The 23,178-nt window shown below is 52.7% G+C and overlaps 2 protein-coding genes across 2 annotated transcripts; both read left to right on the top strand.

Annotated features, from left to right (window-relative positions):
* Window positions 1-8,532: 8,532 nt before the first annotated feature.
* Eif4e1b (eukaryotic translation initiation factor 4E family member 1B) lies at window positions 8,533-11,468 on the top strand. The gene is made up of 7 exons (XM_038334323.1): window positions 8,533-8,550; window positions 8,845-9,011; window positions 9,454-9,549; window positions 10,070-10,133; window positions 10,738-10,851; window positions 10,946-11,085; window positions 11,354-11,468. The coding sequence occupies exons 1-7, from the start codon at window positions 8,533-8,535 to the stop codon at window positions 11,466-11,468; spliced, it is 714 nt and encodes a 237-aa protein (XP_038190251.1).
* Window positions 11,469-13,312: 1,844 nt separating this feature from the next.
* Window positions 13,313-21,744, top strand: Tspan17 (tetraspanin 17). The gene is made up of 9 exons (XM_038333764.1): window positions 13,313-13,568; window positions 16,267-16,317; window positions 16,389-16,535; window positions 16,895-17,065; window positions 18,872-18,997; window positions 19,228-19,275; window positions 19,755-19,871; window positions 19,950-20,011; window positions 20,494-21,744. Exons 1-9 carry the CDS (start codon window positions 13,482-13,484, stop codon window positions 20,636-20,638), a joined length of 954 nt encoding a protein of 317 aa, XP_038189692.1. The 5' UTR covers window positions 13,313-13,481; the 3' UTR covers window positions 20,639-21,744.
* Window positions 21,745-23,178: the final 1,434 nt, after the last annotated feature.

Genomic DNA, 23,178 nt, shown 5'->3' on the forward strand with positions numbered 1-23,178 from the left:
ATTCTGGGATCACAGGTCTGTACCACTATGGCTGATCTTTGCTTTCATTTCTTAATTGTTGCTGTATTGGGGGAACATGGCTCTTGGGCATAGGTGACAGCTGGGGCTGGTTCAGTCACCAGTGGACACCCGAGGTTTTGTCACACAGGCGGTCAGACGTGCTCTTCTGGATTTCATGTCAGGGCCAGAAAGGTCACCATTTGTATGACATGGATGCCCAGGCCTGGGGGAGGCTGTGAAGGGACAGATGGAGACAGAATGGGAGAAACCTTCCAGAGCAAAGAGGACGTTTGAGGCTGTAGTTTCCAGAAAGCCTACTCAACAGCTGGCACAGTGGAACAGGCAGGTTATGGTGTGGGGCAGATTGCTCTTGCCAAGACATGGTCATTGCCATCTTAAAATCAGAGGGTGCTCAAAAGCCCCTCGCAGCCTGGGCCTATTAACCTTTCCTCATATGAGGGAAGTGGGGAGGCCATCAGACATAGTCACTGTGTCCCTGCTGTGTCCCCAGCTGCACATGGTCTCCCTGTCTCCAGAGTCCTATAGTAATAGTAGGTATGTTGGTTGGGCCGGTGGTATCACCCATGGTGGGGTGGGAGTCTTCTGTAATGAAGCTGTGGGAGCTACCCACATTCCTGTTAAGAAAGTTCATTAAAGTCATCAGTTCAAAACCTGGGTTGGGCAGAATAGTTTCTTTGGTCTGTCATTGGTGCTCTGTCTGTCAGGCTCCATTTGGGATGAACAAGTGTGTATTGTATCTGTTGAATGAATAGTTCAATGAGTGTTTCTCAGGGCTAAGACTGACATAAAAAAGAGGGGTGAGTTTAAGAGTACCTGGGGACAGCAAGTCTCTTTAGATAGGGTAGGCAGGAGGTGATGTTTGAATCCAGCCTGCAGGACAAAGAGGGAAAATCAGTTATATACAGAGATTGGGAGTTGGAGGTGTAAGTCAGTAGATGGAGGGCTGGTTTAGTCCTGGGATTCATCTCTTCAGTATCTTATAAATCAGGGGTGGTGGCACACACCCCAAATCCCAGCACTCAGGTGGAAGCAAGACGGTCAGAATTTGGGATATCCTCAGCTACATATCAAGTTTGAAATCTGAGGCCAGCACAGGCTATGAGCCAGGGAGGGAAGGAGAGCAAGAGAAGTAACTGCACATGCAAAGGCCAAGGCAGCCATGAACTTGGCCTGTTGGAAGAGCAGCGTGCACAGGACACTATGAGGCTGGATCATGCCAGCTCCGAGCCTGAGCTTTGGATCACATTCTGGTTGCCCAGGAAGACCTTAAACAAACAAGTTAAACTACCAGATCCACACTTCAGATGACCTCTCTGAGACACACAAAGAATGTTCTAGAAGGAGGCAGGATTCCAAGCAAGGAGAGTGTTCAGAAAGACTCACACAGTGGCCAAGGCCGGAGCTGGAGTGGGTAGCAAGAGGCAGAGAGATAAGCAGATGGGAAAGTTCAGAACAAGAAGTGGGGTTCACATGACAGTGTCTCTGTCTCTGGGAGACCAGAATGAATAAAATAACTCAGACAACCCTTATCCAGAAAGGCTATATCCCAGCACTGGAATGATTTTTGTTTAGAATAGTAGTAAAAACTGAAAAGGGTAAAAAAAGCAATGGTGGGAACCCAGACGCAGAGAGTTCTTTGGCCTTTTCTGATGAGGATGAGGCATGAGATGAAGAAAATGAAGTGGCATCAATTGCAAGGAAAAAAAAACACAGAAAAGATCCAAGCAAGTTACTTCTTTGGTCCACTGGGAAGAATTATCTGGCTGCGGGACAGAGGTCACCTTCTGGGAACACTGCTCCTAAGGGTGAAGATGAGCATTGCCCTCTGCAGGGAGCAGTCAAAGTGGACACCTAGTCCATGAGCTGGTCTTGCAGAAGAATCTGGGCATCCTGCAGTAACACTCCTGCACGGCGTGTGAGGAAGAAAAACAAAGAGGACTCTTCTTACTGCAGCATGGTGCACATATCAACACCCAAACGTGAGGCCTCTTAGCCTCCTTGTGGCTTGGTGCTGGGAACAGAGACACCTTGGAACCCCTCCTGATGAACTTGAACAGCAACCTGGAAGAAACGGCATTCAGGATCGCCAGGTGCACAGACATCTGTCACTACCCCTCTTTGGAACTGTGGGAGCCTTGCAAGCTCTTCCTCTCTGTCTTCACAGTTCTAGTGATTTTCTTAAGTCTCTATGTTCCAGGTCCTCCTCTGTGTGAGAGGCAAAAGAAGTCCCATAGGACAGGGCCAACCCAGGCATCACTACAGAAATTCCGCTGGTGCTCATTACAAAACTCTTCCAAGTGACTTGTCTGACCTTGATGTCAAAATGCATTTGAGAGATCACCTTCCTGGACCTGGGGGGAGTTGGGAGGACATTGGTCTTAGCATAGAGTGGGGAACCCTGATGGCTCCTTGGCCTTGAGAAGGAGGGAGGGGAGGTATGGGTGGAGGGGAGGGGAGGGAAGGGGGAGAAGGAGGGGAGGGAAGGGGGAGAAGGAGGGGAGGGAGGGGGGAGGAGGAGGGAAGGAGATGGAAATTTTTAAATATAAAAAAAAATAAACCATGAAAAAAAAGAAAAAAAAAAGAAAATGCATTTGAGAGTTGTTCAGAGCCATCTTTATTGATTTCTGTGGAGTTTGTGAATTTTACCAGATATTTTTAGACTTATTTATACTTCAAAACTTGAGGGAGGGATCATGCATGGTTGAGCAGGCAAAGGTGCTTGATGCCAAGGGACCATGCATGGTTGACCAGGCCTTTGCCTGCTTGATGCCAGCCTGATAACTTGAGGAGTTTGATCTCTAGCACCCACATGGTGGAGAGAGAGCTGACTGCCACACGGTCTCCTCTGACCTCCACCCGTGTGTGGTATGCTCACCCACTGACACTACTCCCCACTACAAATAAATAAATTAATAAAAAATGTAGGGCCGGTGAGATGGCTCCGTGGCTAAAGGGGCTTGCTTGCCTGGCAACTTAAATTCAATCTCTGAAATCCACGTGGTAGAAAGGGAACTGATTCCACCAACTTGTTCTGTGAACCTATGAATGCACACATGTGCGTGCGTGCGTGCACACACACACACACACAGTGGTGGTTTGAATGAGAATGGACTCCATTAGTTCATATATTTGAATGCTGGTCCAAGTTGGTGAGATTGTTTGGAAAGGATTAGGAGGTGTGGCCTTGTTGGAGGGGGTGTGGCCTTATCAGAGGAGGTGTGGCCTTATTGAAGGAGGTGTGCCACTGGGTGGGCTTTGATGTTTCAAAAGTCTAGGCCATTTCAGCCAGCTCTCTCTCTCTTCATGCTTGTGAATTAGTTTTAAGCTCTCAGTTACTGCTCCAGCACCATGTCTGCCTGCTGCCCTGTTCCCTGCTGTGATTATCATGGACTCACCCTCTGGAAGGGTAAGTACCCATGAAATGTTTCCTTATATAAGTTGCCTTGGTCATAGTGCCTCTTCATAGTAATATAAAAGTAACCAAAACATGGCTGAGTGGTGGTGGTGAACACTTTTAATCCCAGCACTTGGGAGGCAGAGGCAGGCGAATCTCTGTGAGTTCAAGGCCAGCCTGGTTTACAAGAGCTAGTTCCAGGACAGGCTCCAAAGCTACAGAGAAATGCTGTCTCAATCACCCCCAAAGTAACCCAAACACACACACACACACACACACACACACACACACACACACACCACCACCACCAACAAAGACCAATCAAAAAAGGGTAAAATAATTTAAATAAATGTAATGTGATGTTTTTGTTTTTGTTTGTTTGTTTGATTGCTTTTTGAGACAGGATTTCTTTTTTTGAGACAGAAGTTCTGGCTGTCCTGGAACTCCCTCTGTAGACCAGACTGGCCTCAAATTCATAGAGATCTGCCTGCCTCTGCCTCCCAAGTGCTGGGATTAAAGGCATGTGCCTGCCCTTGTAAAGCAATTTTTTAATTAAAAAAGCATATAAAAATTTTTAAAAAGATTTACTTATTTGTTTGTTTATTATGTAGTGTTCTGTCTGCATGTATGCCTGCAGACCAGAAGAGGGCATCAGATCTCAAACAGATGGTTGTGAACCACCATATGGGTGCTAGGAATTGAATTCAGGACCTTTGGAAGAACAACCAGTACTCTTAACCACTGAGCCATCTCTCCAGTCCCGGCAGTTAAACGTTTTTAAAAATATACTTGATGCATCTTTACAAAAAGATTTCTTTATATCTTATGTGTATGAGTGCTTTGCCTGCCTGTTTGCCTGTGCACCACAGCATGCAATGCCTGTGGAGGCCAGAAGAGGGCGTTGGATCCCTTGGTACTGGAGTTACAGATGGTTGTTAGCTATGTGGGTGCTGGGAATCTAACCGTGGTCCTCTGCAAGAACATCAAGTGCTCTTAACTGTTGAGCCGTCCCCCTAGACCCCTAATCCACCTCCCTTGCTCACTTCTCACAGGCCTGCAGACAACCCTTTCTCACCCTCATCAAGGCTCAAGATCCTCCTTTAGATGACGGGTCAGTCACCCATCCAGACACACAGGATTGTATGTTGGTCCTGGTCAGGTTTTACCTGCCTCCTCCTGCTGGCTTGTGCACCGTCATACAGACCCTTGATTCTAGGACACACTGCCCTGTCCCCAAGGTCCTTATTTACAAACCACAACAAAGGCAAGTTGACAAAGGACAAGGAAAGAGAGGGCGTGGTTATCACAGGGCAGCGGTTCTCAACCCTCCTAACACTGCAACCCTCATGCCGTGGCGACCCTCAGCCATAGAATTGTTTAACTAAGCCGGGCGGTGGTGGCGCACGCCTTTAATCCCAGCACTCGGGAGGCAGAGGCAGGCGGATCTCTGTGAGTTCGAGACCAGCCTGGTCTACAAGAGCTAGTTCCAGGACAGGCTCCAAAGCCACAGAGAAACCCTGTCTCGAAAAAAAAACCAAAAAAAATAAATAGAATTGTTTAACTGCTATTTTATCACTGAATTTTGCTGCTGTCATGAGTCTTAATGTAAATAAATATCTGACATACAGCATATCTGATATGTGACCCCAAACGTGTCGTGACCCACACAGGTTCGGAACCACTGTCATGGAGAGACTGGAATACCAAGTGGCTCAAGCTTTCTAAACAAAAGCAAAACCAAAAAGCCCCACAGCACAATACTGACTGGCCAAAGTGTAAATACAAATAAAGTAAAAAAGAAAGAAAAATCTCAGAACAGTTATGGAATTCAAGAGCCCCAGCTGTCAACCCCACTTAGCTGCTCCCTAAAGACAAGCTGACCTTGGCAAACAGCCAGATTCCCAGCGGGCCCAGGGACTTGTTTTAAATGCCCGCCTCCCTCTCTCCACCACAAGCCCTGCCTCTAGGAACTGTGGAAGGTGCCATCAGGCCTGGAAGCCACCCTGTGCCAGGGAAGGGCCAGGGCTCTGATGCAGCCAAGACCACACCCACCCCTGGAGAGAGCAGCAGCTAACTCCCTTGGTCCATCAAATACAAAAAATCCGTAGCATTGTCCCTGCTTGGGCCTTCTCCAGAGCTGCCTGATGTGAACCTGAAGGCTCTGGCAGCGTCTACTTCCTGTCTTTGGGGAATGTTTGTCCTGGGAACCCATGGGAACCGAGCCACCACACTGAAAGCTGAGCAGCCGCACATGGAGACGCCACACAGAGCTGAGGTTCCTGCTGACAGCTGCATTAACCACCCCATGTGAGTGACAGAGGCCCTCAGACCAAGCTGTGAGCCAGCCTAGCCTACCTGGCTTTGGAGCAGAGTTGAACTGATCTGGGTACTGCAGGTCTGCAAGCATAGTAAATGATTCTTACTGATGCGGGTCACCAGGACCGGCAATGCGACATGGCAATAGGTAAGGGGACGGTTGTCCTTCTCTGTCTTTCAGTATGCCTAGACATAGCACCTCTTCATCGTCTCTGCCACCTCTGCCAAATGGCACACATTAACATCTCGGTGGGCATCCTCCCAATTATTTTCATGGTTACAGTCTGAGAACCTGGCTGTGGTGGTGAATTTCCCCACTCCACACACACCAAACAGGGTCTCTCAGTGTAGCCCTGGCTTTCCTGGAACTCACTATGTAGACCAGACTGACCTCAAACTCAGGTCCTTCTTCCTCTGCCGAGTGCTGGGATTAAAGGCGTGTGCAGTCACACTCAGTTCTGGAGGTTAATTTTGATTGTCTGTTAAGCTTGATCAAAAAGCATCTAGGCCCAGGGTATTCGTCAACTGTCTCTTTGGGAGTGAAACTTGACTGTGAGGGAAAGACTGACTGACTATGGGTAGCACCATTCTGTGGGGTAGCCTAGGGTCACAGAAAAAGGGAAAATAAAGCCAGCTGAGTACCCATGTATAGACAGAAGTTTCTGTCACATCCAGTCCCACAGCCGTTAAGTCCCAAATAAACACACAGAGGCTTATATTAACCATAAACTGCTCGGCCTACTGCTCAGGCTTATTACTAACTAGCTCTTATGACTTAAATTACCATAATTCTTGTCTATGTTTAGCCACCTGGCTTGGTACCTTTTCTCAGTGAGGCATTCTCATCTTGCTTCCTTTGCATCTGACTGGTGATAGACTTTGCCTTTCCTCCTCCCAGAATTCTCCTGGTTTAGTTGCCCTACCTATACTCCTGCCTGGCTACTAGCCGATCAGCGTTTTATCAAACCAAAGGAGTGGCAAATCTTTACAGTGTACAAGAACATTATCCCACAGCACCATGTTCCCCTTCCTTTGCTTTCTATCCATGAAAATGTGGGCCATGCCTCTCAGATGCGAAGGACTGGACCTTCTGAAGTGTGAGCCCAAATGAACCAATCAGAAATTCAGATTGAACTTATATCTAAGCAACCGGAAACTTGGAAGGCAGGATCCAGTTGTCTTTAAATAAAAATAAAGATTAAAGTGTGTATGTGCATATGTGGGTGTGTGCACATGTGTAGAGACCAGAAGACAATTTAAGGGGGCTGACTTTCTCCTACCGTGCAGGTTGCAGGGATTGTCAGTCCTCATATTAGAGGCAAATGCCTTTACCTGCTGAGTCATGGTGTTAGCCCCTAACAGCCAGTTCTCATCCATGCATACAAACCCCACACCACTCTAAGGCCCGGGGAAGATCCTAGACTTTCTCCTCCCAGCCCAGCTCTTGCTCCTTTCTGGCAGAAGCTTATGCCAGTGTGGACTGAGGTCTGTACTCAAGGTCACGGGTGAGTCCTGTTCCCACCAGACCCTGGCACAGAGGGTACAGCTTAAAAAATGGTGCTGGGGCTGGAACCCAGGGCTGCTCAGCTCCACCAACCCATTTGGTGCTCATTACTGTGTGCCAGGACCTAGTCTCATGCCCCAAGTCCCGTGGTGTGGTTATAGGTGTGGGTTGTCATCAGAGGATTGTCAGCCTCCAGCCGATCATTCCACCCTGCCCCTTCTGTGAGAGGAGAGGATGGAGGTTGCAAAGCTTAGCTTTTAGTCTTTCCTCACTTGGTCCCCTCCCTGCCCAGGCAGAGCTTTCACCTGACATCAGTTGAGCAGTGAGCCAGGCCTCATTCTCTGGAGCCTCACGTGCAAGCTCTGAGTCATGTATTGACCTCCTGATCTGCAAAGCAGGGGTGGGGGGTGGGGAGGGGTAGATGAGGCTCCATGGCTTCAGTATCAGATCAGTGTAAGGAAGGACTTAAACACAGGATGACTGTGGCCCTGGGCCTCATCAGGGACGTCCAGGTGGGTGTTCTTGGCAGGAGGCAAGGAGGACATAGTGGATGGGGGGCATTACAAAGTGGAAGGCCTCAGGGTACCAAACCCTTCAACCACTCAGGACAAATCAGGGGTGTGGCTTTTAATACAAAAGTCTACCAGTCTCTAAACATAAGCAAATGGCTACTCTTCTGTTTGGTTAAGGCAGGCTGTCTTATAGCTCAGGCGGGTCTCAGACTCCCTCAGTACTTGAAACTGGCCTTGAACTCCTGACCCCCCTGCTTCTACCACCCAGATGCTAGGATTGCAGGCATGTGCTACCTCGTTCAGTGATTACTGCTTTAAAAATCTCAGCTGCTTCTAGAGCCAGATAAATGTCACTGGATGATATTGAAGGCACAAACTGAAGGTGTAAATAGAACCAGGGTGTGTGTGTGTGTGTGTGTGTGTTTTAGGGGGTGTGCTATAGAAGTGTTGCTGCCTCTGTCACCTGTACAACAGCCTGCTCCAAAGTCAGCTTTCCTTCAGTAGGTCTCAAATACTCTAAGAGCAGACCCCAAATATCAACTCTGACTTTCAATTCTCTGAGTCCCACCCGCTGCCTGAGGATGGGTTTTTCTTGTCAGGGCGGCTGTGCTGAGTGGTGAGCACCTACCTTTTAAGAGAAGGATTCTGGTCAACCCCTATCCCACCCTACCCCACCCCCACCCCACAAGCTCCTCCACCCACCTGGCTGCCCAGGTGGGCCTTGGCTCTCTGCTGGGTTAAAAGCAAGGCCCTGTGAGCCTCGCAGTTGCTGGCGGAGCATCGCCATGGCTACGTCTGACGGTGTGAGTCTACCTACCTGCCTATCCCAGAGCCACTGACTAGGTGGGGTAAAAACCATAGGGAGAGGGGTCGGTCAGCCAGAACTGGGGCTTATGGAGCCAAAAAAGGATTTTTTTTTTTAAATTAAAGACAAGGTTTCTCCGTGTAGCCCTGGCTGTCCTGGAACTTGCTCTGTAGGCCAACCTGGCCTCAAACTCACAGAGATCCGCCTGCTTCTGGCTCCCGGGAGCTGGGATTAAAGGGGTGCGGCACCAGCTCCCCAGCTCTGGCTCACTGCCATTCTTTTCTCTGGTCAGACAATCAACCCTGATGGTGAAGAGCACAAGTGGAAAGAGGAGGTGGAGAAGAAAAAGCCATCAGAAGCAGCGGAGGAGGTCCTTCCCGGAGAAGACACCCGAGACCCTCCTGGACTCCTGACTCTGAGGAGGAAGGCTTACAGAGAGCAGCACCCCCTGCATTATAGGTAGGGAGGCCACAGAGACCCCCAGCGTCTGTATCAGTTGAGCTGCCCGAGATCCTTGGATCCTGCCTCCCACGCAGTGGACTTTCTTAAAAAAATTTATTATTTATGCATATGAGTGCTCTGTCTTCCTGAAGGTCTGCGCACCAGAAGAGGGCATCAGATTCTATTATAGATGGTTGTGAGCCACCACGAGGGTGCTGGGAATTGAACTCAGGACCTCTGGAAGAGCAACCAGTGCTCTTAACCGCTGAGCCACCTCTCCAGCCCTTGGTGGATTTTTTAAAAAATACCCTCTCACCCAGGCTGCAGGGATAACTGACTTCCCATACCTTTGGGGACTATGTCCCAAGTCTCACCCCCTATTTTACAAGCGTGTTAACCCAGTCAGGCACTGCAGGGGTGACATGTGGGGTCTTGACTCTCCTCTCTCCTCATTCCCCAGATGGGTTCTGTGGTTCTTCAAGAATGACCGCAGCCGGCCCTGGCAGGAAAATCTGCAGCTGGTCACCAAGTTTAGCACTGTGGAGGACTTCTGGGCGTAAGTGCCCTGGGGGCTCTGAGCTGGGAGTCAGAGGAATCCTAGTCAGCCACCTTCTGGAGGGGGGCTGTCAACATTTGCTGGGAGTGCCCAAAGTGTCTCGGGGGTTTAGGGGGAACCTCAGGCCAGGGAGAAACAAGAGTGAAGCCTGCAACTCTGTGGCTTTGGGACCCTGACCAGGTTCCTTTCTATCTAGAAAGCTGGCTCAGTCATGGTAAGGATTAGGCTGATGCTCTAGCATTTATGTGCCAGAGAAGAGAGTGGAGGAAAGTCACACAAACTCAAGGAGGCCAAGTTAGAACGCCCTACTGGTGTGGACTTCCTCAGGCTTTCTCAGTTGGGTCAGGTTCCCAGAGAAGAGATTCTAGGCAGCAGGGCCCTGGTGGTGTGTGTGGGGGTGGGGAGGTCCTGGGACGAAAGAAGCAGGTGGTGGGAAGTTAGGTCTGGTGAGGAGCTGGAAAGTCAGGCTCAGGTGAATCGCGTGCTGCAAAGCCTTGAACTTGTCCCGAGGTCTTTCCAGGACGTACAGTCACATCAAGTTGGCCAGCAAGCTCTCTTCCGGCTGTGACTATGCTCTGTTCAAGGTAGGCTCTGCTCAAGGGACAGAGTCCAGGGTTTTCCCTTCATGGATGACTGGGGTGTGGGCAGCTACAGATGCTCGAGTCTGGAGGGAAGAGAGTGTCAAGGATGGAGCCCAGGCTTTTGGCCTGGCTTCTAAACTGGCATGGACATCAACATTGTGTGTGTGTGTTGGGGGGGGGGGCTGGGGGCATTCCTTATGTCCAGTCCAGTCCCATCTTGGAGGCACTGCCATCAGCATTTAGAGATTTCTCTGGGTGTCTTCTGCCCAGCAAGGTCTGAGGACCACATAACCAAGTCTGGGGTGTTTACCCTAGTCCACAGAAATTCTGGCCCAGAGGCACCCTGTTCAGTACAGGTGACAAGCACACAGATAAGGTTACAAAAGGTGGCAACAGTGAGACTCAGTGGCTTGTGGGGTTTTGAAAGGGGCCTGTGTAGGAGGCTGAGTGATTGGTGGCAGCACCTGTTTGTGCAGATGGCATGTAGGTAAGAGAAGCAGGCCTAGTTAAGGCCTGGGTACAGAGCAGACAAGGCTGTATGCCAAGGGAGTTTGGTGCCCACTTCCCTTAAAACAAAAGGAGGCAGTTGATCTGCCATTCCTCACAGGATGGCATCCAGCCCATGTGGGAAGACTACAGGAACAAGCGGGGTGGCCGCTGGCTGCTCAGTCTTGCTAAACAACAGCGCCACACAGAACTGGACCGTCTGTGGTTGGAGACGGTGAGTGGCAGAAAGGGTGCGGGTGTGGGCCTCCAGGGGGAAGTGGTCTCAAAGCTGGTAGGGTGGACCCTTACCATTCCCCCTCTGGGCCCAGTTGCTGTGTCTGCTGGGGGAGAGTTTCGAGGAATTCAGCCAGGAGGTGTGTGGAGCCGTTGTCAACATCCGCACCAAGGGTGACAAAATTGCTCTGTGGACAAGTGAGGCAGAGAACCAAGCAGGCGTTATGCACATTGGGTGAGAGAGAGCCCTGTCTGCATGGGTGCTGGGGCCGGGATGGCTAGTGGCTTGTCCTGCAAGGGAGACCTCTGGAACCCTCCGCACTAGGAGCGTAGACCCAAACCATTTTAACTAAAGCTTTCATTTTCACTGAAGGGTTCTGTGGGTGGCTGGTCTTATCTATGAGTAGGACATGAAAAACAGGCGAGACTGTGGCGGGGACCAGGGTGGTCACTGAAGAAGATAGCTCGGCCTAGATGACGTCAGCCATCTTTCCCGCCTCCAGGCATGTGTACAAAGAGCGTCTGGGCCTCTCTGCGAAGACCATCATTGGGTACCAGGCCCATGCAGACACTGCTGCCAAGAGTAATTCTTTAGCCAAGAACAAGTTTGTGGTGTGAAGCCGACCTAAGTCACCGGGTCCTGGGACACGCTCCTCCTGCTGTTTGGTGCACAGGGAAGTGTGCCCTGTGGATCGCGGGGCAGACAGCTTGGCTCTTTACCTGTCTCGGAATACACACATGCACCCCTACCCCTTAGATAAGCTCTCACTGTGTTGCCCAGGTTAGCTTCCTATTTATAGGCTTACAACACCCTTCTGCTCTAGCCTTAATAACCGGGGTTACAGGAGCTAAGCTCCCCATTGTGTCTGGGTTCATGAAAGATTCCTTCCCTACTTGTTAGGCCCAGGCCTGTGGCAGCTGGCCAGTGTTTATAAACCACACTTGACCCCTAGCTCTCTGTGTGGCCATTTGACAAAGGCAAGGTGAAGCCAAGTCCTGGCTCAACCCGTCAAATGAGGACAGGAGAATCCTGTGGCCAACACTAGTCTGTGCCTGTCAGGAAAAGGGACTTGGTGAGCTGAGGCAGGCTCTTCTGTCTTGGAAAAAGGCTCTAGGCCACTGATGTTAAAAGTAGTTTTGGTGAGCATTGCTTTGCAGTTTGGGTGCCCATCCTAAACCCTGTCCTTTCCCTAGACCAGCCGTGACTTGGTCCTCGGATCGGCTGCCCTTCCTACTAGCTGTACCCCCACAACTGGAGTAGGTTAGAGGGCAAACACTGGCATTTGTGAAGACAGGCAGGCTCTGGGGACTGAGAAAGCCTCCCAGTTCTCTCAAGATGGGATAAGAATGCAATGGGTTGTGTGTCTCCTGCCAGAGGGCAGGCTGAAGTGGAGGAGTGATAAACCATAGCACCATGAAGAAATTACTGGTGGTGGTTGGGCCTCTCCATGGTTTAGAAGGGGTCCACTTGGGGCTAATGACACCTTTTGTATTTGTTCTCAATAAACTGGAATAAATGTGGAATCTAAATATTTAGGATCCAGGCTTCCCTAACCATGGATCTGGCCTGTACTGCTTCAACAGGACTCCAGTGAGTCCCAGGTACCAAGGAAACCAGAGAAAACCCGAGTTGGCACGGGAAGGAGCTATGATAGGAACAGGCAAAACGGAACAGGCATGGCAGGCACTCCATGGCACTCCAGCCCCAGGGGCGCCAACCACTGTGTAGATGCTTGGCAGTATTCACTGGTGCCACCATCTCCAACCGCTCATCCCTGGAGATGGACGCCACTGGTTCTGAGCCTTCGACTGGAGGCCAGGGTCTTCTCACTTGGGTCACCAGGGCTGCCAGTTGGCTCATCTCGAGCCTCTGGAGAAATGAGGCCATTGCTGCTTTGGCAGGTCGGAGGGAGATGGAGAGTTGGGGGCTCCTCAGAGGTGGGGTTGGTCTGGCTGGAGGTGTAGCCAGAGCTTGGCCCAGAAACAGGGTCTTGGGGAGGAGTGAGGCCGGCTGGATGGAGTGGGGGGCAGTGAACGAAGTATGGGGCACGGCTTCAAGGAGAAGCAAGGTTCAGAACTGAGGCTGACTAGGGTGGAGCTCTAGAAGGACCAAGGCCGGTTGGGGGCGGAGTCTGGGCAGGTCAGAGGCAGAACCCGAGTTAGAGGAGGGAAATCAGTGGCTGGCTAGCGGCAGTCTTGGGCGTAGCGTGGGCGTGGCTTCGCGAGGACGGCGGCTGGGAATGGACAGAGCCAGGGATCACTTAAGCTCGGCTGGGGGCGGAGTCGTGAGCATGGGCAGGGCTCCGGGAGGACAGAACCTGGCTGGGACGGGGGCGTGGGCGGAGCTCCGTAAAGACTGAGCCCCGCTGGGGAGGGGCGTGGGCTGACTCCGTGGGCGGGGCCGGGACGCTGTAGGGAGGCGGGGTCGGATGAGGGCACCGCAATTCGGGTGTGGCGGTCCCAGCGCCGGGGCGGCACCAAGGCGGGCGGGGCAGCCGGCTCGCTGTGTGGCCTTGGCCATGAAGCCGCTGCAGCCGGGCTAGGCCCGGGGCGGCTCCAGGCCTGGGCGGCCCGCAGAGGGCTGAGCCCGTCCCCGGCTCCGGTTCTCGGGGCGTCGGGTGACCACTCATCATGCCCGGCAAGCACCAGCATTTCCAGGACCCTGAAGTCGGCTGCTGCGGGAAATACTTCCTGTTTGGCTTCAACATTGTCTTCTGGGTGAGCGCGGGGTCCGCTTCGCGCCCTGCGCTGGGGAAGGGGACGAGGCAGCCTCAGTTTCAAGGGGGAGGAGACCCTCCTCAGGAGCTTGCGACCGAGGACTGTCCCCGATCCCTTCCACTCCAACTTCCAGTCCCCAAGAACTACTCTCGTGAGCTACTGGGATTACTGAGGGGCGGGACCCAGTCCCAGCAGAGTGGGGAAGGCTTGGGAGTCTCGCGTTGCAGCCCCAAGTTTGGGCGGAAAAAGGGGGCGGCGTTTGCAGGAAGACTGCAGGGGCGCGGTAGTTGGGGGGATGAGCCCCGCCCCGCCTCCTGGCCACTCCAGCTACAGGCAGGGTGCGTGAGGTTCCTGAGGTTGGGTCCTATCCCCAGTTTATCTCCACGGACTAGAAGCTGGTGGACGAGGAGGGCAGGAAGTGACAAAAGCCAGGGCCTCTGGGACTGCAGACAGGAGCAGCTCCGGTTGAGAGCAGGGAGCTGTCCCTTGGGAACAGAATTCAGCATTCCATTGCTGCGGGAACAGAGGCTTCCTTTTCGGGTGGCATCTGTATCCCGTCCCTGCCAAGTCATCTTTCTTTTCTTCCTCCCCCTCCTATTGCCAAAGCGGGCTTTGCATGCTCTCCTCGCCAGGCCTTTCCGACTTGTTTCCATCAGGATTCAAGGACTCTTCTCCACCCACGTGCTGCCGGTTTTGCCCTGTGGTGGGTGCCTTGGATCACAGCAGCCTTCTGCTCTGGAGGGTATGGGCAGCTGTGGGAAACACTGCCCTGGAAGTCAGAGGGCCTGAGTGTAACAGGCCTTGTCCAGAGGCCTTGGGGCAAGCCACCTTTACTCTCTGTGCCTCTGCTTTCCAACCTGGGAGTGGGTGGCATTGGAGTTTGTCCTTGGTTGTTAAATTAAATAATGGTTTTTGTTGTTGGGACGTCAACAACAAAAGCCCATTCTGTCCCAGAATTTGCTGCAGTTTTCCCGTGTGAGCTTCCTGAGTGCTGGGATTTACAGTGTGAGCCATCACAGCAAGTTTCATGTTGAAGTTCTAATGAGGCACAGTCTCCCAACTACCTTATTATTATCTGTAGTTTACAGATGGGGGGGGGGGGGCTGAATGACTAGATGCCAAGAGGTTAAGTCATTTGCTGAGAGTGACAGATGCCTATCAGTGATTGGAGAGGCACACTGCAGTAACCCTGAGTGTGTTTCTGTTGTTTGGCAAATATGATAGTCCTGGCTTTGTTCTGAAGTCTGGACAGGGAGTGGAGGTGGCAGAACACTGAGGTCCTGTGCTTGGGCAGCGTGGAGCAATCGGTGCTTCAGAGCAGAACTAGGTCAGATCTAGCTGACTGTGGGTATAAGGAAGGGTGACAGAGGACCTGGATATGGGGGAGGGGTCTGGGCCTTGAATTCCTGATGTTCCGCCTCCCAAGTGTGGGGATTATAGGTCTGTACCACTCTTCTGGCTCCACCTACGCCATCTGGACACCGCTACAGGTTCTTCATCTGGGCAGCCTGTGTTCCCTTTATCCCCTCAATCTTTCTCATTATCTTGCTTCAGTTCCTGGCTTTGAGAGCTGTGAAAGTCACAGCCAGCCACCCTCTCATCCCTAACCCTAGACATGCAGTCTTTGAGGAGGACTCCCCAGTAGAGTGAAACTATCAACTCTCTACCTCTGTCCATCCTTTCCTTTCCTGGTCCTGGGTTCTATCCACTGCTAGATTCTCCCGGGAAATGCCTTCCCTGGGCTGTGTCTGGGGACGTGCAGCCAACATCACTTCTCCTTCCTGTCTGATCTGTCTCATCTTTGGACCAGCTAACGTTGTTTCCCCCAAACATCTCCTTGTCCAAACCAACCCCAGTCCTCCTCTTGCTCCTTTTCTAACTTTCTCAGCATCCTGCTTGGTCTGTCTCTGCCCTGTTTTGCTCTTTATACTGGGGTTCCAGCCTTAATCTCCTGTTTTCCTTCCTCTCCACAGTCATTCCAGCTTGTTGGGACACTGGCATTCCCCTGGCTCCATCCTCACATCTCCCCTCCTGTTTTAGACACCTCAGGGTCCTAGGCAGCTGTTAGCCCTGTGAGCACACCGGAGAAAAGGTTCTCGGCCCCATGTGGCTGATCCCTATAGAGAGGAAATAAATATTGAACAAATAAACAGATATCCGTGGCTGGAGAGAGTGGTGGGCTTCAGCTGGGGTTTGAGTGTCAAGGAGGCATGAGACGGAGAGAAGGGTTCCGGAGAGAACACCCAGAAAAGGCTAAGAGCCTGTGGTCATCTTCAGCTACATCGTGAATTGGAGGCCAATCTTGACTGCATTGAGACCCTTTCTCCAAAAAGAAAGAAAGAAAGAAAGAAAGAAAGAAAGAAAGAAAGAAAGAAAGAAAGAAAAACAAAACAAAAACACAAGTATACCTGGGACCAGATGCTTTCTGAGCCAGGGGGACCTCTCAGCAGGATTCTGCTCTATGTGGAGAGAGTCCAGGAAGGGGTTGATGTCCAGTCTGAGGCTTGGGGTGGCTTCAGTTCCTCTAACTAGGCTGTGGGAAAGACTCCCTGAACGGCATCCTAGGTAGATGCACCACCAAGTCCCATTCACAGCCTGGGCACGTCTTCCCAGTTTCCTGATGCTCTTCAAGGAGGGAGTGTAAGGGAGACTCAGTCCTGGTCTGGTGTCCAGTTCTGACCTCTGGTTGCTTTTGCAGGTGCTAGGAGCCCTGTTCCTGGCCATTGGCCTCTGGGCCTGGGGCGAGAAGGTAAGAGAGTGGGGCCTAGGGGTAAGCTGAGAGGGTGGTCACTCCCTCACTGGTGCACTCCCCTGTTGCAGGGTGTTCTCTCCAATATCTCGGCGCTGACAGATCTAGGTGGCCTTGACCCCGTGTGGCTGTTTGTGGTGGTTGGGGGTGTCATGTCAGTGCTGGGCTTCGCTGGCTGTATTGGGGCCCTCCGGGAAAACACCTTCCTGCTTCAGTTCGTAAGTGTCTCTCCACCCCAGCCAACACTGGAGCCCCCTGACCTCTTTCCATTCAGTTCTTGCCTAGGCATGGTGGCCAGACAAGGCACAGGAAAAACCTCACTGTCTTTTGTCAATATAAAACAGTATTTATAAAGGGAGGGAGCAAGCTCGGTGATAGATCACTTGCCTAGCACACACAGGGCTCTCTCTGGGTTCCATGCTGCAGGACTGGGAGGAGGAAGCACCTGCATAATAGTGGGTAGAGACTGGAGACCGCGGCTCCCTGGGTCTAGCAGAGTGAGTGGGGAGCTCTTGCCTGTGGAGTCCCCGGAGTCCTGCCTCTCCAATGCCTACCATTTGTATGTCCCCCAACCTAGTTCTCTGTGTTCCTCGGCCTCATCTTCTTCCTGGAGCTGGCGACAGGGATTCTGGCCTTTGTCTTCAAGGACTGGATTCGAGACCAACTCAATCTCTTCATCAACAGCAATGTCAAAGCCTACCGGGACGATATTGACCTTCAGAACCTTATCGACTTTGCTCAGGAATATGTGAGTGTGCTATCCGTCATAGGTCCTCTGCACGCAATCCCTGATGGGCACACAAGAGAGGACAACTTCCTCAGCTGCCCAGGCCAGCAGATGCCAGGGAAGGAACCTAGGAGAGCCCCTGTCCCAGGAGAAGCCAGCTCCTGCTTATTCCCCAGGCAGACATCAGAGCAAAATCTAGCAACATAATTGCTTAGTTTCTTTTTTCAGTTTTATTTATTTTTATGTGTATGTACATATATGTATATGTATGTGCATCATGTGTGTGCCTGATACCTGTAGAAGCTGGGAGATGGCATTAGATCCTTGGAACTAGAGTTACAGCTAGTTGTGAGTCACCACATTGGTGCTGGGAATTGAACCTGGGTCCTGGGGAAGAGCAGCCAGTGCTCTAACCACTAATCTGTCTCTCCAGCCGGAGCATAGCTGCCTATGTTCATTCGGTGCTGTGCACTGTCTGTAATGACGAGTTCGTACATCCTAGTCCTCACAGTTCCTTAGGGCACACCCTGTCACACCCAGTCACCTTCATCAAGATTTGGTTCTGGGACTCAGCAGTCCCTTGGAGCTGCCCAAGGGCAGAAGCAGTCATGTAGCCCAAAGTTCCCATGTTCTTTCTTTCTCTATTCAGTATGGAACTAGGACAGGCCCTGAGCCAGGTGCGGGGAGATTCAGGGTTTTTAAAATGTGCAGCCTGTTCTCTTCGTGATGGCAGTGTGGTGGGGGAGGTGGTGGAGAACATACAAAACAGGACTATGGGGGCAGGGCAGGGAAGAGGGGAGGGAGAGTATGCTGTGGCAAGAGCTGAACCCGAGAAAGTGGAGCGAGGACGTCCCTGAATGGTGACCTCACCGCCTCGCTGGAGAGGGGAAGGAGTAGGTGGGTGGTGTGAAGGACAAGACTGTTCCCCAGCAGGGACAGCAGGCACTTAGCAGGTGATGGGACAGGTGCTGGCTCGTCTGTGTCTGAGAGCTGCACACACAGCCACATGGCAGGCGTCATGAGAGCCTGTGTCTGTCACTAGAGCCGTCTCTTGCTCATCCTGGAGCTTCCCCCGCCCTCACAGCCAGCTTCTCAGCAGCTGGTACCATTCACTTAGGGCTGCACTGTTATGAGCTGCAGGCCTGTGGTGGCCATGACCACATCTGGGAAGGTTAGCAAAGATATCCTGGGGGGAATGTGTGTCTCCAGCATGAGGCCAGCAGGCGTTTGTGGAGTGGGTTGGGATGGAAAAGCTGGCTGGGTTCCTCTCCTGTCCCTGCAGTGCAGGTTTTGCAAAATTCCTGAGGCAAGTGTGGAGGGATTCAGTGTGTAGACACGAGGGTCTATAGTGCCTCCCAGTGTAGACACGAGGGTCTGTAGTGCCTCCCAGTGTAGACACGAGGGTCTGTAGTGCCTCCCAGTGTAGACACGAGGGTCTGTAGTGCCTCCCAGTGTAGACACGAGGGTCTGTAGTGCCTCCCATTGTAGACACGAGGGTCTGTAGTGCCTCCCAGTGTAGACACGAGGGTCTATAGTGCCTCCCAGTGTAGATACAAGGGTCTATAGTGCTTCCCATTGTAGACACGAGGGTCTATAGTGCCTTTGTCCCCTCAGGACTTGCTCTTGCTCCTGCTCCTCATGAGGAAGCCACAACCTTCATGCTGTGTCCCACCTTTCAGAGTCACCAACCCACTCCAAGTCTTGTGGTCTCCAGTCTGTCTGCTTTGGGGCTTGGAGGAGTTGCCCCAGACGGGAAGGGTGAGACTCTGGGTTAGGCCTGGTCACCAGCTGTGTGACCCTGAATAGCAGACTCTTCTGTCTTCCTAGTGGTCTTGCTGTGGTGCCCGAGGGCCCAATGACTGGAACCTCAATATCTACTTCAACTGCACTGACTCGAACCCAAGCCGTGAGCGCTGTGGCGTGCCCTTCTCCTGCTGTGTTAGGGACCCTGCGGTGAGTGGGGCCCTGGGAGGAGGCAGGCTCCCTAAGCCGTGGAAGGTGTGTGTCAGTGTGCACTGGTGTCCATGAGAGTTGAAAAGTCTGGAGTTTTGCTGCAGATGAGTGGGCACAGCAAGACCCAAGCTTCTGTTTGCTTTTCTGTGGAGGAGGAGTGTCGTAGTTCAGGACCCAGGGAGACCATGGCAGTCCCTTAGCACATTACTAACGGTCCGTCTTCCCCTCAGGAAGATGTCCTCAATACCCAGTGTGGCTATGACATCCGACTCAAACTGGTGAGAGAGGCGGGGACAGGGTTGGGGGTACCTGGGATACATGGGTGGCTTGGGGCCTCTCATAAGCTCCCTTGGTAGATCTTAGGGCTTCTATGGGGTGGAACTGGCCCCAGATGGGCCTGAGGTCTTGGATGCTCATCCATCTCTGTGGAGCACCTGCTGTGGTTGGCATTGCTCTAGACCTTGGTGACCCAGTGCTAATGCATGGTCTCAGTACTCAAGGGAAGGAGGGAGAAAGACAGTAAACGTGTAGACATGCGCAGTCATGAGAGCTCGGGAGGCTGATAAGGAGGGTCTGTGTGCTCAGGGAAAGCCTCTTCAGACCAGAAGCAGGCTAAGATCCTAGGCCCTGTGGCAGAGTTCCAGGAGACAGACATGGTCAGGGAGGACACTGGAGTGGGGTGGGCTCTGGAAGAGGGATGGACTGGAGCGGAGGCTCACGCGGCAGGCGGGCTGAGCCTGGTCCTGTGTTTCCGCAGGAACTCGAGCAGCAAGGCTCCATCTACACCAAAGGCTGTGTGGGCCAGTTCGAGAAGTGGCTGCAGGACAACTTGATTGTGGTGGCCGGGGTCTTGGTGGGCGTCGCCCTCCTGCAGGTACGCCCTTGGCTCGCGTACCCTCCTCTCGCCCGAAGCCTTCCGCTCGCTCTCCCTTACCTGCTGTTTGTCTTACAGATACTTGGCATCTGCTTGGCCCAGAACCTCGTGAGTGGCATCAAGGCAGTGAAGGCCAACTGGTGAGGCTGCCAGGGGTGATGGCCACGCGCCCAGTCTAATGGGCCTCTGGCAGGGGCCGCTAGGATGTGCGGCTTTGCTCACAATGGCAGGCCTGCGGGGCGTCTGTTATGATCTGAGTCCCCAGGCTTTGTGAGCAGGTGCGCGTTGCCCGCTGGGGGAGCCACCGGGCTGTTTGCCGCAGAGCTGTGTGAGGGGTGTGTACATGTGTGTGTGCGTGCACACTCAGACGTGCACCTGGAGTCACCACCCCAGTGAGGCCATGCTCTTTCCAGGGCTCTATGGGAAGATGTGGCCTGGTGGGTAGGGAACTCACACTGGTCTCCTGTGTGATGTATCTGTGTGGTTGTGGGATGGGCTTAGGAGCCTGCTGTTTCCAGCCTCTCCTTACCGTGACCTTGAGCCCCGCCAGGCGCACACCTTGGTTTCAGTGTCCAGGCCTCTTAAAGGAGTCCAAGAATTTTCTCTCTCCCTTGCCTCTCAGGATCACCCATGGTGATGGCTACAAACTACTCAATAAACAGCACTTGGAAAACCAGTGGCTTATCCTCACCATCTCCGAAGGGTCTGTTGGCAGCACAGCCTCAGAGCTCTCCAGGGAGGGCCCTGGCCTGAACCCAACCGCCTAGCCAGGTCTCCTAGGTCGGGGTGACCTATGTACCCGAGATAGCCTTCTCAGTGGGTGTGTTGCCTTAAAGACTGCATCCCCTGCTTCTCCCGAAGAACGGCTGTGTGGCCACACCAGCTTCTCAGTGTCTGCGTCATCTGCAGCAGGACATAGAGACAGACACCTCACCTGGGGTACCTGACCCTAGCACCTGAGAGTTGACCTTTCCAACCTGGCAAATACCTCAGGGCTTCTCTCTTTCAGCCTCAAGAAAGGCATAAATGTCTGAAGAATGGGGTGCTGGAGATCACCCCTAAGAGGGTGTATCCTGGTGGACCGTAGCTGTGCTGGGCATCAAGGTGGGTGTCAGAATGTCCAGGAAGGAGAGTGGCTGAGCTGTGGGAGCAAGGGTCAGAGGGAGTGTCTGTGAGGGTGACCCTGTCCATGGCCTGCAGTGGTGCCTTGAGGCCACCAGAGGGCACCTCAACACCACAGTCTCTGCCGCTGGCTTTCCTTTACACCCTCGCCTCAGTATCTACCCGGGCTTGCAAATTTCTAAAGAATCAAACCAGCTCAGCCCTAGGCAGTCTAAGCCTAAAGGGATAGCACGTGTGAAGTGACCCTTCTCTGCCTTTTCCCTGTGCCAGTTCAAAGGCCACAGCTCTGGTGCCCAAGTTAAACCGAGTTGGATAGAGTAGTGGGACCTGCTTTGCCTTGACCTTGATCAGTGCTGGAGCCCAGACAGAAAAATGCAGGTTCTGTAATGACGAACTATCTGTGTGCGAGCAGTCTGCTCGGGAGTGCAGGGGGGTATGGTGGGAACTCGTCCACAGGAGCTGACTGCTGCTCCTTTGTAGCTGCTGCTGTGGTGTGGGAATGCGGGACTGACAGCAGAAATCTCAGAGAAGCCAGACGTCTGTAGGCTCTTGTAAGACAGCCAGATTTTAACTCAGACCTGCAGGCAGCACCGAGAGCCCGGGGCCCAGCTTCAGTTCCTGTGTCAGCATCACTCATGACGACTGAGCCATGTGGGGTGCTGGGAGCTGCAGCCATGTAGGCTGACCAGGCGGGGTGCACCTGGTAGCTTTGACCCCTGGCACAGGCTGTGCAGAGCTCATGGTGTCCCTGCTGTGGTGGTATGTGCACTGCAATAAATACAGCTCCGAAAGCATCGATTTTCTCCTTTCAGATGGTTTCATTTCTCCCCCAAAGCTCGCATCACCCGTGTGGATTGCAATTTCTTTTTCTGATGAGGAAGCAGACTCAGAGGGGAGGGAAGCGGCCTAGAGTACAGGAGGCACAGAGCCTCCCACCCCCTTGTGCTGGAGCTTGGCATTGCATGTGTCTTCTTAGCAACCAATGAAGGTGTAAAGTTATCTTTCTTCCCCAAAGGTGACATCCAAATCTACTTAGGTACTAGTGACACAGGAGGGAGAAAGGCAAAGTCCCTGCCCGGTGCTGCCTCCTCATGGGGGACAGATGGTGAGGAGGCAGGCATTTTGTTGGTAATGTTGTGCTATGGGGATGAGTGACAGCTGGGGAGCCTGGGTGGAGGCTCGGGAAGGGTGCCATCTCTGGGGAACAGCGATCTAAGTTTTGGCGACAGCTTCTGTAAGGCCTCCAAGGCCTTGGTGGGGTTGGTGTGAGGGAGCCTGGCTGGCAGGAACGGTGTGTAAAGGGCGGAGAGCATGGGCATAGGAAGTGGAGGTGCTAGGGTCTAGAACCCAAGTTGATGAGATGGTGTAGACCAGACCCGGAGTTTTCCAGAGGTCTCCATCCATTCATCCATGCTGACCAGCCACTCGTCTGCCTACCTGTCCTTCCACGCATGCACCACCCCCCCCCCCACTGCTTATCACAGACTCTGCAGCCATCATGCACACAGGAGGCCCCAGCCAGAGACTGGGGTTTCCGCAGCAGAGGCAGGCAAGGAGCAGTCACTGGTGGTGTGAGGTGCGCTGAGAAGCACGTGGTTATCACTGAGTCAGCTTGCTCTGACAAGATGCCTCAGAAAAATCAAAGAAGGGTGGTTTCTTTTGGCTCACAGTTTCAGAGGATCTGGTCCATCGTTGCGTGGTTCCTTCCCGTGGGCCTGTGGTTAGGGTTAGTGCTAGGGAGGGCATGGTGGAAAAACTGCTTGACTCAGGGCAGCCAGAAAGCCCAAGGGGAGGGGCCTGGGACAAGGCATAACTCTCAGGGACATGCGCCAGGACCACTCCCTCCAGCTAGTTCCTCTTCTTATCACCTCTCTTCAAGTTACAAAGCCACCAGTGGGTTAGTCCATCAGTGAAGCCGGAGTCCTTATGAGCCTGTCATTCCCCAAAGGTCTTGCCTCTAGACACTGCTGTATAAGAACCAAGCCTTCTACAGGGAAACCCTGTCTCGAAAAACAAAACAAAACCAAAAAAGAACCAAGCCTTCAAATGCATGAGCCTTTGCGAGGGTATTTCAGAACCAAACCACAAACCACTTCTCAGTGCACTTTGGGGTTGATTAGGGACCCACTTCCCATTCCCACGACAGTTCATGGAGCGGTTCCTGTACCAAGCGGTCCTCACCATC

The sequence above is a fragment of the Arvicola amphibius genome, chromosome 6, assembly GCF_903992535.2.
Source record: "Arvicola amphibius chromosome 6, mArvAmp1.2, whole genome shotgun sequence".
NCBI lineage: Eukaryota > Metazoa > Chordata > Mammalia > Rodentia > Cricetidae > Arvicola > Arvicola amphibius.

Bases quoted from the DNA above. Each gene is read 5' to 3' on its own strand.
- Eif4e1b (XM_038334323.1), top strand. The intron at 9,012-9,453 runs GTAGGGAGGCCA...CTCATTCCCCAG, and splicing joins CAGCACCCCCTGCATTATAG to ATGGGTTCTGTGGTTCTTCA. The intron at 11,086-11,353 runs GTGAGAGAGAGC...TCCCGCCTCCAG, and splicing joins GCAGGCGTTATGCACATTGG to GCATGTGTACAAAGAGCGTC.
- Tspan17 (XM_038333764.1), top strand. From the start codon at position 13,482: ATGCCCGGCAAGCACCAGCATTTCCAGGACCCTGAAGTCGGCTGCTGC. The intron at 19,872-19,949 runs GTACGCCCTTGG...TTTGTCTTACAG, and splicing joins TGGGCGTCGCCCTCCTGCAG to ATACTTGGCATCTGCTTGGC. The intron at 20,012-20,493 runs GTGAGGCTGCCA...CTTGCCTCTCAG, and splicing joins AAGGCAGTGAAGGCCAACTG to GATCACCCATGGTGATGGCT.